The 17,509-nt window shown below is 36.9% G+C and overlaps 1 protein-coding gene across 1 annotated transcript in view; it reads right to left on the reverse strand.

Annotated features, from left to right (window-relative positions):
• LOC139120874 (cytoplasmic FMR1-interacting protein 2-like) overlaps nt 1-17,509 on the reverse strand; it is a 393,869-nt gene that overhangs the window by 164,927 nt on the left and 211,433 nt on the right. Inside the window, exons 10-11 of the mRNA XM_070685497.1 lie at nt 10,001-10,120; nt 1,921-1,992 (exon numbers count right to left, since the gene is read on the reverse strand). Coding sequence (XP_070541598.1) covers nt 1,921-1,992; nt 10,001-10,120 — 192 coding nt within the window. The remainder of the gene's footprint in view (nt 1-1,920; nt 1,993-10,000; nt 10,121-17,509) is intronic.

A 17,509-nucleotide genomic window follows, 5' to 3' on the forward strand; every position in this document is an offset into this window, starting at 1 on the left:
CTGCGACATATGCCCACGTGTGTCAACGTGAGCAAACAAATCGTGTTGAGAAAGCTGTAAACAGCCTAATGATGTTACTCCAAACTTAACCAGATATGAACTGAAAATGCTCACGTGTTTCATTATTATTGCAGTTATGTGTAAATTTGAACCTTTGGCACATGTTTGCAACTTCATTGAAAGTATTATGATCAATATAATGAACAATATTCACCGCCGATTAACTCTAAAAGATCATGAAGTATACAAATACGTAATTAGCTAGAATAAAAATACCTTTTTTGACTGCTGTCATAGTACCACCACTTTATATAGCAAGTGTAATTACCTTTAGCCAAGTCCTTCAAGCCATATATGCCAAACTGTGAAAGCTCATTAGATATGCAAATTACAAATTAGCTGATATGAAAATGTGAAATGACTCAATATTGTTTCAACCTGGTATAATCATCAACGTACACAGCATGTTTTGCCAACTTTGATCAAGTAAATCCCAGTATATATCCCTAATTAGAAAAGATCATTGAAAATGCAAATTAGGAATTGGCTGAAGGAAAAATGCTTGATGACTTTCAATAATGTTGTATCATAGTATCTTTAATGTATATAGCAAGTTTCATCAACTTTGGTCCAGTCACTTCAGATATATATCCCTAATTAGCAAAGTTCATTAAATAAGTAAATCGGAAATTGGCTGAAGTAAAAATGCTGAATGATTTTCAATAATGTTGTATCATAGTATCTCCAATACATGTAGCAAGTTTTGTCAACTTTGGTCAAATCAATTCAGATATATATCTCTAATTAGGAAAGTTCATTAAATATGCAAATTAGGAATTGGCTGAAGAGAAAATGCTTAATGACTGTCAATAATATTGTATTATAGAGTCTTTAATGTACATAGCAAGTTTCATCAATTTTGATCAAGTCAATTCAGATATATATGCCTAATTATGAAAATTCATTTAATATGCAAATTAGGAATTGCCGAAGTAAAAATGTCTTTTGACTTTCAATACTGTTCAATCACAGTATCTTTGATGTATACAGCAAATTTCAACCACTACAATCAAGTTAATTGAGATATATATCCCTAGTTAGGAAAGTTCATTAAATATGCAAATTCGGAATCGGCTGAAGTAAAACTACTAAATGACTTTCAATAATGTTGTATCATTGTTTCTTTATATATATAGCAAGTTTCATCAATTTTGGTCCAGTCACTTCAGATATATATCCCTAATTAGCAAAGTTCATCAAATATGTAAATTAGGAATTAGCTGAAGTAAAAATGCTTAATGATTTTCAATAATGTTGTATCATAATATCTCCAATACATGTAGCAAGTTTTGTCAACTTTGGTCAAGTCAATTCAGATATATCCCTAATTAGGAAAGTTCATTAAATGTGCAAATTAGGAATTGGCTGAAGAGAAAATGCTTAATGACTTTCAATAATATTGTGTCATAGTATCTTCAATACATGTAGCAAGTTTGGTCAATTTTGATCTTGTCAACTCAGATATATATCCCTAATTAGGAAAGTTCATTAAATATGCAACTTAGCAACTATCCTGCATGTCACCCCTTAGTGATTCCCACTGCTGATATATCTTGGTGTGATCATCATTTGTAGCAAATCTAATCAAATTATGTGCACTTGTTTTTAATGTATATCCGTTTTTTCTAAAATCATTAATTATGCAAATGAGCAAAAAGTATGCAAGCCAGACCCACCAAAAACTAATCAGTTCTTGCCATTTGCTAACTGAATCTATGTACCAGATTTGATTCTGATCTGATCAGTCGTTTTTGAGATATTGGACCAACAGACAGACAGACAGACAGACAGACAAACAGACATCGCTGCGACATATGCTCACGTGTGTGTACACATGAGCAAAAAATTGACTGCAAATACCCTTTCATATTCTTCTGCTTCTTTGTCTGGACATAATGTGTCAGTTACAGGATGTACCAGCTTCCATGAAAACTGTAGAGGAAATTGACAAAATTAATAAAGATATTATCTATGATAGAAATATATCTAACAATGACAAAGTTGCAGTGGTTGCTGCAATTGTACAGTTTATTTATGCAAATTTGCGATCAGCGCTTTTGAAAGTACTCACACTAATAACTATATGAGCAAAATTTCAGTTCAAATGGTATGATGGCTCTTTAGCAGAAGATTTTTGAATATTATTCACTGGTAATCATAGGTTTCTCACAAATGACCAATAAAAAATGATTTTCACAAAGATGATAATACTCATATTAAAGTGGCACTCACACTTGGTAACATTTTTAAAGCACATTTTTCTAATGCCAACGGTCGATATTTGACGAGGCAACTGCGCGCGGATCGCGAGATATCGATAAAAACATGTCTTCAAAAAAGTAAAAGTTTGAATTCCGGTGGCCCACCTAAATTCAGCTTCCGAACATCGAACGTTCGGCACTCCCCACTGGGGCCATTGTCAACTAAGCTATGGAGTACGAGTCTACGCTGACGCTGCTGTACGCCAAAGTACCACTGGTGTCAGTGATCGGTCATGGCCTGTTGGAGAAAGCTTAGTCTTACTGACTTGGCGTATAAACGAAAAACAATTTTTGCTATTCCCACCAGAATTGACAAAGGTGACTAGCACAGTTACGTGCGGTTGATACATAGCGGCCACCGCGTGATATGCATAGACGCATGCCAGGCGCGCATATAACGCACGCGGCGTACTGTGTGGCAGACGACAAAATGTAGTCATCGGAGGCGGCTAATATTTGACATGTAAAAACTGTTGTTTATGTGGTATTGGTTAAAAATATAATACAACCGATTTAGAATAATGAAAACGACAAAAACTAAGGAGAAGTTTTTAAAAATACCGTCAAGGACACTATGTGCTCACATTCGGTTTGACTTAGTCCATTCGAGAAATATTTAAACCAGGAAAAACAAGAATGACTAAAGCAAATAAGGTCTCCAACTTAGGTACTGGAGGTCATCTTTAGGAACATGCACATCAACTTCTATAGCAATGGGACAAGCAGATCCTAAATACATAAGCAAATGTCAACAACAAAAAATAGACAGAGAAGGCTTGATAAAAAGAAAAGGTGAGAGTAGGCAAAAACATGTACAAGGGATCTGGTATAAAAGTAATGCTAACTCATCAATCTTCTAGACCCTACCCCCTCCTAAATATCAAATGTTCCACCACTTGGTATTACATAAGGCCAGCTGCCCAAGATGACAGGAAATGTATTTACAACCTTGGGGATTTTTTAATTAATGCATTCTAATGTAAACAGCACTTAAGTTAGTCACAGATAGTGAAATGCCTTCCACTGTGGGTGGTGATTACAACATCTGGAATTATCCTGGATCCAAATTTCTCATCAATTCTTCTGTGTCTTACACAGAAAAGTTGCAGCAAAAATTGGTCCGCAATGAAAAAATTCACCTCAGCTTTGTTTTCTGGATCAAATTTTCCGACAAATTGATACCAAATATGACAAAATTATGTTCACAGCCTTCGAAACTGTCTCATAACATATCCTGGGTTGGTGTAGGTCATTTAAGGTCACAAACTGAGAAAATTACCTAAAATATACAAGTTTGGGGTTTTTCAACACTTTGAGCAGAAAATTTATCTAATAAGATCCCTCAGAACTTTATACCAAATTACAAAGCTATCAAACAAGTAATTTTGAGAACAAGTTTTCTTGAGCAAAAATGACAATATTGTCTTGAAAATACAAATTTGTATATTTTAGGACAATTTCCACATATCTAACTATTGTCATCTCTGTACGTCTGTGTACCAAATATAAAAGCTGTATGTCCAGGGGCTTTAAACAGAAAATACTGTTTAAGATTTTTTGACCAAAAATGACAAAATTGCTCTAAAATAGTAATTTTCCCAATTTTGTCATAATTTCAACAAATTAGAAGAGTAACACCCTTGCAAACATCCAACCCAAATTTGACAGCAATTGGGCTGGCAGTTTCAGAGAAGAAGAATTTTTACTGAAAATGAGAAAAATCACCAAAAAATTCAGCAAAAATACAAAATTAAAGATATCTTCACAATATTCATAAAACTGTATAAGGTTCACCTAAGGTACTTGCACACAAATTTTCAAAGCAATCAAAACAGCGGTTCTTGAGTTAATGATTCTTGACCATTTTCACATTTTGTACACTCATTTGCATAATTTTGGCAACGCAGACTTCATTTGAACAAAATCCCATCTATAGCCCAGGATGCATCCACACATCAAATACCAAGCTGAAACGTGCAGCGGTTTGCGTGTTTTTGATGTTGACGGACATACTGTACATACATACATACATACATACAAACATACATACATACATACACACATACATACAGATGCCATCAACTTCAGCTTATACGATAACCTCACATTGGTATAACCAAATGTGAGCTAAAAACTTACCTGAGGTAAACGCATAATGCTGTATATGCAGTGGGAAGTAAATTAATTGCGTCGTTCGAACTTATTGTTGACTCCCTAGAATATCGTCAATCAGCACAACAACAAACCTTCGGGGGATTTCGAGTCAAAATTAGAACGATCGTAAAACTTTGGGATGTGAAAAATACGCTCGGGAAATGACATGTTTTTATCGATATCTCGTGATTCGCGCACAGTCGCCAAGTCAAATATCGACCGTAGGCATTAAAAAAATGTGTTTTAAAAATGTTACAAAGTGGGAGTGCCTCTTTAAGGATGACACAAGTGAAATTTCAAATGAAATGGTGCATTGGTGCCGGAGTAGAAGGTTCTAAAGATTAATTTTGGATGTTCACAAAATCCGATATGGCAGCAAAACCACATGACAAATCCATATGCCTTTTGCAATCTTGAAAGTGCTCACATTAAGAAAAATATAGGGCCAAAGTCCCTAAAGCTACTGTAGACATGGATACAAAATTAAGTATTTCCTGACTGCATGAAATTATCTCACTAAGGTCATCCTAGGGACCTGTAAACCAAATATTAAAGCTGTCTGACCAGTTGTTTTGAAAAATACCGCAATTATACGGTGTCGCTCAAATTTGATCAGAATTGGTATATACCAGTATGGGTACCAAAGATCAACAATAAATGTTGTTTCTATCTGTTCAGTGCAGGAAAATTCTACGTTGATGTTATGACAATGATTTCTGCACAGTACATCCAGAAAAACAACAAGAAATATTTAAACCAGAAAAGCAAGAATGACAAAAGTAATTAAGGTCTGAAACTTTAGGTACTGGAGAACTTTAGCAACATGCATAGCATAGCCCCCTTAGTTTGACCATAGACGGTCTTCCTCCCCTCTACTGATGGTCTTCCTCCCCTCTACTGTCTATGGTTTGAGCAGGTCTGTTAATATGTAACAGTTCATAAACAATGACAGGAAATGACTCAAGTCAGGGGAGTAAGCCTGTTTCAAGCATGTTTCAGAATTTCGCTTTTTCTTACCTCATTTGCACATTTTTGACACTGATGTGTTCATTTGAACAAATTCACATCTCAACCCCTACATCTACCTGTACACCAAATACTGAGACGGTAGCTTTGGCGGTATGGGAGCCTTTGTGTGTGACGGACATACATCCGCACATACCCACAAATATACAGACATTAGACTCATCATATAAGCTCTTTTTGGTATTTATATATAAAACCAAATATGAGCTAAAAAACAAGCGACCCAACAGTCAACAGAGCTCTGCTGTGTTACTGTATGTTGAGAATAACTTTTTATGACTTATGTATTGATGAAGACGGTGGATATCTTTGAAAGCTCATTTCAGGATGGCCTGACCAAATATGGCAAAATTAGCTACAAAAATTCATAATTGAAGATTTCATCATAATTTCAATATATTACATTAAGATAAAGCCTAGGAACCTGTATACCAAATATCAAAGCTATCAGATGAGTAACTTTTGAGAAACAAATATTTTGACCAAAAAACTGCAAAAATTGACCCAAAAATACAAAAATTGAAGATTTCATAAAATTCCAATATATCACACTGAGACAACTCCTAGGAACCTGTATACCAAACATCATAGGCATCAGACATAAATTTTGAGGAACACAGTTTTTGACCAAAAATGGCTAAAATTGCACCAAAAATACAAAATTGCAGATTTCGTCATATATTCAATACATCATATTTAGTTCATCTGTAGGAACCTGTATACCAAATATAAAAGCTGTCAGACGAGCGGTTTTGATGAAATAAAGTTTTGACCAAAAATGACAAAAAAATTCCTTAAAAATACAGATTTGCATATTTCATAGCAATTTGAACAAATCTAAGTTGAGTTATCCCTAGGGACCTGTATACCAAATATCAAAGCTGTCTGACCAGCTGTTATGAAGAAGATTTTTTACCAAAAACGCCTTTTTTTGGAGCTAATTTGCATATTCTCAACAATATCAATATTTGAACAAATCTGAAATAGATTATCCCTAGTGACCTATGTACCAAATATCAAAGCTATCTGACTGGTAGTTTTGAAGATTTTTAAAGATTTTTTTACCAAAAATGATGTAAATTGCCTTAAAAATACAAATATGCAAATTTCACCATGATTTGAACAAATCTGACTGAAGTCATCCTAAGTAAACTGCATATCAAATTTCAAAGCAATCAGACAATCGGTTTCAGAGAAGAAGATTTGAACAAACTTAATTGAAGTCACCCCAAGTGACCTGCAAATAAAATTTCAAAGCAATTGGACTTGCGGTTTCAGAGGACTAGGCAATTGTTGACGGACGACGACGGATGACAACGATGGACGACGACGGAAAATCAACCTATTTGATAAGCGCCCCGTCGCTGACAGCGGAGCTAAAAAAATAGATTCTCAAAATCATATTTTTCATCTACACAAGAAATATCAAATCAGTAAGTACTGGGGTTCTCAAGATATTTGAGTGGACGGACACCTCACATACGGACATACATACATACATACATACATACAGACTGACGACAGACGCTGGATGGATACCCATCCCAATAGCTTCCATAGCTATAGACTATAGTAGCTAAAAAAACAGTTTCTCATAATCATATTTTTCATCGACACAACAAATATCAAATCAGTAACTACTGCAGTTCTCAAGATATTTGAGTGGATGGACGCCTCACAAACGGACATACATACATACATACTTACATACATACATACATACATACATACATACATACAGACTGACGCCGGACGGATACCCATCCCCATAGCTTCTATAGACTATATGCAAGCCCACCATAGTACCTAAAAATTCAGTTCAATAGGTAAGTTGGTTCTTGAGAAGAAGATTTTTAAAGATTAAATTGATATTTTTCAAAAATCCAATGAGGCGGCTAAGGCCACGTGACCGTATGTGATTTCATTAACAAATTTTAAAGACTGAAAGTCAAGCTTGCTATACACCAAATTTTAAATCGACCAAACCCCTAGCTCATCAGGAGAAGCCATTGTAAGGTTTTGGAGAAAATCAAATATGGCCACCAGGTCATGTGACCAATCAAAATTTGTAGGGTCAGGTGCAAGAGTATGTACCTATTAGCCCTGCAAGAAGTTTATGATGAGCGGTTTTTGAGTTCTTGGTGACCAAAAAAGTTACAGAAGAACATGAAGTGGAAGATGAAGAAGAATTTTGATTGCCTACAAAAACAAGAGGGGCCCAGTCCATAAGCTTGAGGCCCCTAAAAATCTATCCATGGATGAATGAATGGTTGGATGGAGGGATGGATGGATTGATGGAATGACACAAAAATAGAGTCACTGTAGCAGCATTGGACACCATTTTTGCCTCAAGCCAGCTGTGTACTGAAGGAGAAGGAGACAAAGTCCAGACTTGACAAATATGTTGATATAGAACACAACAAGCGACCTAGCGGCCGATATAGCTCCGCTGTGTTTATGTACAGAATAACTATTTTTGACACATGTTGATGAAGAAGGTGGAAATCTTTGATAACTCAATGCAGTGGCCAGAAAAAAGTGGCTAAAATAAGCTGCAAAAATACAAAATTGAAGATTTCATCATACTTTGAATATATCACATCCGATCATCTCTAAGAACATGTCAACCAAAGCTATCTGATGAGTAGTTTTTTTGAGAATTAAATATTCTGACCAAAAATGGCAACAATTGCCCCCAAAAATAAAAATTGCAGATTTCATCATAATGTCAAAATATCACACTTAGTTCATATATAGAAACCTGTATACCAAATTTCAAAGCTGTTAGACCAGTACTTTTTGAGAAACACATTTTTTGACCAAAAATGGGAAAAATTGCCCCAAAAATTCAAAATTGCAGATGTCATCATTATTTCAATAAACATCATTTAGTTCATCTATGGAAACCTGTATACCAAATTTCAAAGCTATCAGATAAGGAGTTTTGGAAATACACATTTTTTGACCAAAAATGGCAAAAAATTGCCCCAAAATTACAAAATTGCAGATTTCATCATTATTTCCATAAATATCATTTAGTTCATCTGTAGAAACCTCTATACCAAATTTCAAAGCTATCAGATGAGTAGTTTTGGAAATACACATTTTTTGACCAAAAATGGCAAAAATTGCCCCAAAAATACAAAATTACAGATTTCATCAGAAATTCAATATATATTACTTAGTTCCTCTATACAAACCTGTATACCAAATTTCAAAACTATCAGACCAGTACTTTTTGAGAAATACATTTTTTGACCAAAAATGGCAAAAATTGCCTTAAAAATGCAAATTTGCATATTTCTGCACAATTTGAACAAATCTTTAATAGATCATCCCTAGGGATATATGTACCAAATATAAAAGCTATCTGACCAGTAGTTTTGAAGAAGAAGACTTTTAAAGATTTTTTTACCAAAAATGACAAAAATTGTCTTAAAAACACAAATACGCAAGTTTCACCACCATTTGAACAAATCTGATTTAAGTCACCCTAAGCAAACTGCATATCAAATTTCAAAGGAATCGGACAAGCGGTTTCAGAGAAGAAGATTTTTTTACCAAAAACACCAAAAAATGCCCCAAAAATACAAATATGCATATTTCACCATGATTTGAACAAAGTGAAGTGAGGTCACCCCAAGTGAACTGCATATAAAATTTCAAAGCAATTGGACTTGTGGTTTCAGAGGAGAAGGCAATTGTTGACGGACGACGACGGACGACGGACGCCGGACGCCGGAAGACGACGGGTAATCAACCTATTTGATAAGCTCCGCGTCGCTGACAGCGGAGCTAATAAAAAATTACTGTAGAGTAAAAGATTAGGGACTTAAAATGAGAAAAATGGCCTTCAGTCAGCAAGTTATCAAACTCAGTCTTCTCACAAACACTTAGCTGTCTGACCAAGCAGTTTTGAATAAGAATAATTGTAACTGTCTTTTTGGTACATCATTATTACCACAGGGTGATTTTACTATAACCGTTTAGTTTGCCATAGTCGGCTCTCTCAAAGAATCTACAGATTTCCACACATAGTTTATTAGACAAGAATTTAGCTAGTCAGCCGGGTTTTTTTCCAAAGTTTTTTGTTTAAAGAGGTTTGTTGTTGCTTCTTTTTGCCTTGTCATTTCCTTCCTTTTCCTGTCTTTTCTCTGTTTTTGTTACCTTTCTCTGCCTCTGTTTTGTGCTTCCCTTTCATTTGTGATTAAAATAAAATTTAACAGACCTGTAGACCAAACATAAAAGGTATTGGCGTGGCAGTTTTTAAAGAAGAAGCTTTGATTGTTACAGTAAAAAGTTGACTGATGATGGACAACAACACACACCAGACATTGAGGAGCAGAAGCTTTTTGCCACAAAATAGCAAAATTAGCCTTAAAAATACAAAGTAGCCTATTTCATAACAATATGATCAACTCTGATAAGGGCATCCCAAGGGATCTGTACTCCAGATATATTAAAGGAATTGGAAACCAAAAACCCAACAAAACACTCACCAACTCCATGACAAGTGAAGTCCAACTTCCCAATAACTTCAGTCCCCTCAATGCCAAATCATAGAGCTGAGTCTTCTGGTTGATAGAAATTTCTGACATCATCTTGGTTGTTACCCGCAACTTAAAAACAAAAATCGAGAAAACAACACAAATATTAATGTTCATGTTATCTGAATGAGGCAATAATGATGTGAAGAAAATAAAATGATCAGAATTTTACTTGACAGGATTTTATCAAAAGTAATATTCAAAGAGTCTTTCCAAGACATCATTGAGTCTGGTGGTCTGTAAAAGAAAGCAATCAGTAGAGAACAACAATTACTTTTTTCATTCATCTGATATTGATCCATAAATCCAAATTGTTCACTTCTAACGTGGCTCTGGCATTGAAGAAAAATGTTATATCTCATGTGAGGCAAGACCCCACCTCTGCTGACTGTTTCTAAGACTGTCCCTGTCTGTATGCTGAATAAATTTTCATTTGAAATGATCAGGTTTGCTGTACATTCAGGTCAAATGGGCCCTGTGGAGGGCCCTTTGTAGGAACTCTACATACAGATCAGGGCGTTTACAGGAGGCTTTTCTAGGAACCCTGCACAAGTTGTTAAACACATGCACAGGGTTCCTATGAGAACCTTAAAGAGGCACTCCCACTTGGTAACATGTTTAAAACACAATTTTTAATGCCAAAGGTTGATATTTGGCGTGGCGATCGCGGGCGGATCACGAGATATCGATAAAAATATGTCCTCAAAAAAGCAAAAGTTTGAATTCCGGTGGCCCACCTAAATTCAGCTTCCGAACATCGAACGTTCGGCACTGGGGCCATTGTCAACTAAGCTATGGAGTACGAGTCTACGCTAATGCTGCTGTACGCCATAGTACCACTCGCGCCGGTAATCGGTCATGCCCAGTAGGGGAAAGCAGAGTCTTACTGACTTGGAGAAAAAAACAGAAAACAAAGTTTGCTGATTTCACCAGAATTCGCATAGGTGACTAGCACAGATACGTGTGGTTGATACATATATAGCGGCCGCCGCATGGTATGTGTGCATACCATGCGGTGGCCACTATGTATCGAACAACACGTATATCAGTGTGGCAGACGAAAAAATGTAGTCTTCACAGGCGGCTAATATTTTACATGTAAAAACTGATATCTATGTAGTATTGGTTAAAAATATAAAAGCGGAGTGAAGCTTTAAGGTTTGAAAAAAACTTCCCTGAAGTGAAGGCATAATGCTGTATATAAAGTCTTTGCAGTGGGAGGTAAAATTGAGTCGTTCGAACTATGAAGGACTCCCTAGAATATCGTCAATCAGCACAACAACAAACCTTCGGAGGATTTTGGGTCATAGTCAGAAACGTTCTAAACTTCGGGATGTGAAAAATATGCTCAGGAAATGACATGTTTTTATCAATATCTCGTGATCCACGCGCAGTTGCCACGTCAAATATCGACCATTGGCATTAAAAAAATGTGTTTTAAAAATATTACCAAGTGGGAGTACCTCTTTAAGCAAGTTTGTTGATATGTATAGTTAAAGAACCCCAGTTCAGGTCCTACAGGCCCTTACGCTTTCTATACAAGTCCTATATGATAGGACCAATGCGGTACCTGTAAGGACTTATCAGTCGCACATGACCTACATGAAGCATTCTGGTACCATCAACCTTACCTTTCGTGTAAGGAAAAGTTTCAAAGAGGTATACCAGTACGGAATACTATCCGTTTTTTAGAAAGTGTACTGGACGTCTTATACCTAAATAAGGAATTGTGTGATAACACAAATCTAGTTTGTAAGTCCATGGAGCTAGGCCGCCTGCAGAACAAACCAGGTCCTGAAGTCACTCATATGCATTGCTGACGTAGATATCTTAGTACCCGTTATCTAGCTACCCATCTTTCTTGCACACGGCACTTGACCTGAGCCTTCGCAAGTAGGTTAAGGCATGGGCGTCAAACGTTATCATGAATATGCATTAGGGTCATGAATATTAATAAAACAAAACTGCCCACACGTGAGATAACAACAGAAAATCTCTAAAATCATAGCACAAACAAAGTTCCTAACTGGAACATCATCGAGCCAACAAAGTGACAAAGGACACACTAGTGTTCACAAAAAAGATAGCCTATAAGCACTGTGTGGAACTTCGAACACAGAGAATAGGCCGATCATCGTGTACAAACGAAATCCATACATCAGCCATCCTGAGGCCAAAGTCCACGGCATGAGGAACGAGGTGACAAGGGTTAATGAACAGAGTCGGACACAAAACGATCCAAACATGAGTATTCTTGCTTCCCTGCAAGAAGAATGCAGAGATCAACAACATAGATACAATATAAAATTAAGGAAGAGATGTGCTTATGTCATGGAGATACATCTGGTACCTCCATGTTTATATAAGCCACTGAGGAACGAACTGGTAGGAAACGTGGGGGTCAAAAGGTCACGGTGGTCTGAGACATACTTCCACGTCTCACCATGGCTGTAACAACCAATTTGTTAATTTTCTCACTAACAACCTTACCCGATATAGACACAAAACACATTAAAGCACAAACAAGACGAGAGGGATGATGTGTGCAGCCACTTTTAACTTACAATTACAAATTGTTTCAGTAACAGGCGACGGGGTCATGACCTTTTGGATTGCTTGCGAGATAGCCCGATCGCGCACAAAGCGACCAGATTTCTTTCGAAAATTCCAACTTGTAGATCGCATTTTTTTCCTGAACTTTTGCTACCCCCAAACTAAGGCTTAAAATATCTTTACAACAATACCTTAAACATGTATGATTTGGTAGCGTTTCTTTAAAAAATCACCGAATCTCAACCAAGAATTGACTTTTCCTACAAATCGTACGTATTTGGCGCAAATTTGAGGCGATTAACTCAGGAATTTGTCTTTGTAAAGGATGTTGATCGATTGTACTAAACCCATTCTATTATCATATGCCGAAACAAGCGACCTAGCGGCCGATATAGCTCAGCTGTGTTTATGTAGAGAATAACTATTTTTGAGACATGTTGATGAAGAAGGGTGGAAATCTTTGATAGCTCGATGCAGTGGCCAGAAAAAAGTGGCTAAAATAAGCTGCAAAAATACGCAATGAAGATTTCATCATACTTTGAATGTATCACATAGGATCATTTCTAAGAACATGTCAACCAAAGCTATCTGATGAGTAGTTTTTGAGAATAAATTTTTTGACCAAAAATGGCAACAATTGCCTCCAAAAGTAAAAATTGCAGATTTCATCATAATTTCAAAAGATCAAATTTAGTTCATCTATAGAAACCTGTATACCAAATTTCAAAGCTGTTAGACAAGTACTTTTTGAGAAACGCATTTTTTGACCAAAAATAGGAAAAATTGCCCCAAAAATTCAAAATTGCAGATTTCATCATTATTTCAATAAATATCATTTAGTTCATCTATGGAAACCTGTATACCAAATTTCAAAGCTATCAGATGAGTAGTTTTGAATATACACATTTTTTGACCAAAAATGGCAAAAATTGCCCCAAAAATACAAAATTACAGATTTCATCAGAAATTCAATATATATTACTTAGCTCATCTGTAGAAACCTGTATACCAAATTTCAAAGCTATCAGACCAGTACTTTTTGAGAAACACATGTTTTGACCAAAAATGGCAAAAATTGCCCCAAAATTACAAAATTGCAGATTTCATCATAATTTCAATAATTATAATTTAGTTCATCTGTAGGAACCTGTACACCAAATTTCAAAGCTATCGGATGAATAGTTTTGGAAATACACATTTTGACCAAAACTGGTAAAAATTGCCCCAAAATTACAAAATTGTAGATTTCATCATAATTTCAATAACTATCATTTAGTTAATCTGTAGGAACCTGTATACCAAATTTCAAAGCTATCGGATGAGTAGTTTTGGAAATACACATTTTTTGACCAAAAATGGCAAAAATTGCCCCCAAAATACAAAATTACAGATTTCATCAGAAATTCAATACATATTACTTAGTTCATCGATAGAAACCTGTATACCAAATTTCAAAACTATCAGACCAGTACTTTTTGAGAAATAAATTTTTGACCAAAATGGCAAAAATTGCCTTAAAAATGCAAATTTGCATATTTCTGCACAATTTGAACAAATCTGAAATAGATCATCCCTAGGGATATATGTACCAAATATCAAAGCTATCTGACAGGCAGTTTTGAAGAAGAAGATTTTTAAAGATTTTTTTACCAGAAATGACAAAAATTGCCTTAAAAATACAAATATGCAAATTTCGCCACGATTTGAACAAATCTGACTGAAGGCACCCTAAGCAAACTGCATATCAAATTTCAAAGCAATCGGACAAGCGGTTTCAGAAAAGAAGATTTTTTTACCAAAAACACCAAAAAATGCACCAAAATTACAAATATGCAAATTTCACCACGATTTGAACAAACTGAAGTGAGGTCACCTTAAGTGAACTGCATATAAAATTTCAAAGCAATTGGACTTGCGGTTTCAGAGGAGAAGGCAATTGTTGACGGACGACGACGGACGACGGACGACGACGACGACGGACGACGACGGAAAATCAACCTATTTGATAAGTTCCGCGTCGCTGACAGCGGAGCTAAAAACATAGTTTAAATGTGGTTTACAAGTTGGAATATGCCGATAAATAATATACGCGATTTTGGCTCGAAAATGTCAATATAAAAATCACGTGACACCTTTTATGCAAATTTAAGTGACATAAACTGAAAAAGCTATCAAAACTACGTATGTGAACCAAATTTCATCAAAATATGACCAGTAGTTTTTGAGAAATGAAATTCAGCTCGAAATTCAGTCTGGACCCCTGCTGGACCCCTGCCTTAACTCACCTGCGTTGTTTCTAGCTCCTGGTCCAGGTTAATTCATTCTAGGCCATTCAGACGGTCTGCCATGAAGTCTGCCAATGCATACACTGTACGTCCGCCCAGTGACCCATTCAAGATCAGGGACACAATAGGCGTCTACCACACTTGACAGTCTGGCCGCCGAAAAAGGTCAGACTACCCCGTATTCACTGGCCACCGTAGCGACGCCTGCTCTCGGCCTTCCACAACCTCTTTCAGTTGCCGATACAATGCCACAGGACAAAATTGCAGTATAAGGAAGCATTCCCTCAAGAGCCATGATGTTGGGAAATGTTCTCCACCCTGCAGACCTCGATTGCCAACATAGCGGCCAACATGGCCAACATAGCAAATCTACTACAGAAGCGCCCTCTCACTGACCTGCTTGGACAAGCCCCTATTTCCGGCAACAAACTGCAGCCCCCAGTAGAGCCAAAATGGCGGCGCCCATGCAATGTACTGGTACAATCCTCCCATCCAAGCGACGCTTCCAGGGGTAAATACTGTTCCGCCTGCCTCGAACTTTACTGGTAACAACCTCCTTCATAGCCGAGGCGTACCCTCCAAAAGCTGTCCAACATCGAACTGGTTTCTCCTGCCAATTGCCGGGATACTCTTGCAGGCAAGGACGTCACTCTTGCCTGCTTATACATCCGGCTACAATTATAATGATGGCGAACAGCATTATATCATCCGCAACGAAGCTCCGTCGAAAACACCTCTCCTGGACAGCAGGGTAAATACGCCTCTCACCATTCCCGAATTTATTCATTGCAAGCTTTCTCTGTTTATGAAACATCATGTGTGAGTCATTCCCTAATCATCGAGCACAACTGGATGCATACGTTACAGACATTGTCAGCATGTCAAAACACTTCAGCGGTTTCGCCCTCTTCGAATACCATCGCAATATTTTCTCCCAAGGCAGCTGCACTCTTGCTAAATCATGGCATCAGAGAAGAATGGTCAGTTCACGATATGCTCATATACACTTCAACATTCTCCAATCTCAAAGCCAACCTACGCAGCATATGCAATAGCATAACTCACATTAATAAAGTCTGCCCTCATCGAGAGAGTAAGAAACCTAACAGCAACTTCTTAAGGTTTCAATCATCTTCATCGATCGTCAACAGAAGCGGCCAAAAATGCGTCATCTACCAGGGTAAAGAAATTTGCAATAGCGTTAATTCCTGGACAGGCTGCAAAAGAAACAACTGCGGTTTTTCCCATGTGTGTCTAACGTGCCACTCATCCAACCACTCATCAGTACAAGGAAAATGCCAACTGAAAGACCAAGCTAACAGAGCTTGACTGCATGATACCCCATCAACGCCCAGTTATATGGTATTTACGCTCTGGCTCCATCAACATCACTTAATATTGACACTCTTGTTGCCGGACTTTCAAATCACCCCGACAAAGGATTTGTTGAATACCTCCTCACAGGCCTCTCTGAAGGATTTAACACCGGCATACGTCATTAACTTTCTTTACTGCTCATCTGTTGTAAACTTCTTTTGGCCAACAGAATCCAGATTTCATTTCACAGCAATTGATTCCAAACTACAAAAGGCGGTCTTATCGGGTCTTTCGCCATGGGCACACCACCTTATGCCAACTATCACTGCAGTCCATTACGTATTGCAGAGAAGAAATACTCAGCAACAAGTCATCGTTGATGACACAGTCCCCACTTGTTAATGGTACTCTGATTACAAGTCCTCAGAGAGGATAGAGTCCTCTTCATTAATTAGGTCTGTGATAAAAATACTTTGATACAGATGGCGCTCAATGGCCAAGAATGAGTTTCATGTTGATGAAAACATAAAACCAATGTGGGCCGCCATCCTAATTACAAAAGGTCATTAAAGGAGTCAACTAGGAATTATCAACAGAATGTTGCCAAACATCTTTACATACTATCCTAACACTAACAGATTATCACCGGTACCATATTCCATAAAGTTTGATCGCTAATTAGGAAAGTTCATTTCAAATGCAATTACAAACAATGCAAATGACACTGATAAATGCTTTTTTCACTGTTAAAGCAATGTAAGCTTAACATCTGTACCAAGTTTCATGAAATTTGATGCAGTATTTCTTGACATATCAGACTAATTAGGAAACTTCAATAATTGATATGATACTGCTAAAGCAAACAGTAAAGCAGATATCAAGGCATAAAACACACTTATCGAGTGGGAGTGATAACACTCGCTAAGCGGAAATGAGTAGCTTGCATGGAACTCGTAGTGTAAATTACATGAACCCTTTGTTTACTCGCTGTAAACTATTAGATAACTTGCGGGAAAGCCATTTAAAGCCATTTAAAAGAGATTCATGAAATTGCCCGTGACGCATTTAAATTATGGCGTGAGTCTGGTAAACCCAAGCATGGTCCACTGTATGATTTTAAACGTTGTACTCATGCTCGCTTTAAGTATGCGTTACGGACGTGTCGAGTTAATGAAGAGCAAATGAAAGCAGATGCTATGGCCAAAAATCTTTTTAGTGGAAATCACAAAAAATTTTGGCACTCCATTAATAGTAAAAAGTGTTCGTCCAGGCCAAACAATGTGGGTTGCTGTACTGGTGAAGCTAA

This window comes from Ptychodera flava, chromosome 20 (assembly GCF_041260155.1).
Source record: "Ptychodera flava strain L36383 chromosome 20, AS_Pfla_20210202, whole genome shotgun sequence".
Taxonomy (NCBI): Eukaryota; Metazoa; Hemichordata; class Enteropneusta; family Ptychoderidae; genus Ptychodera; species Ptychodera flava.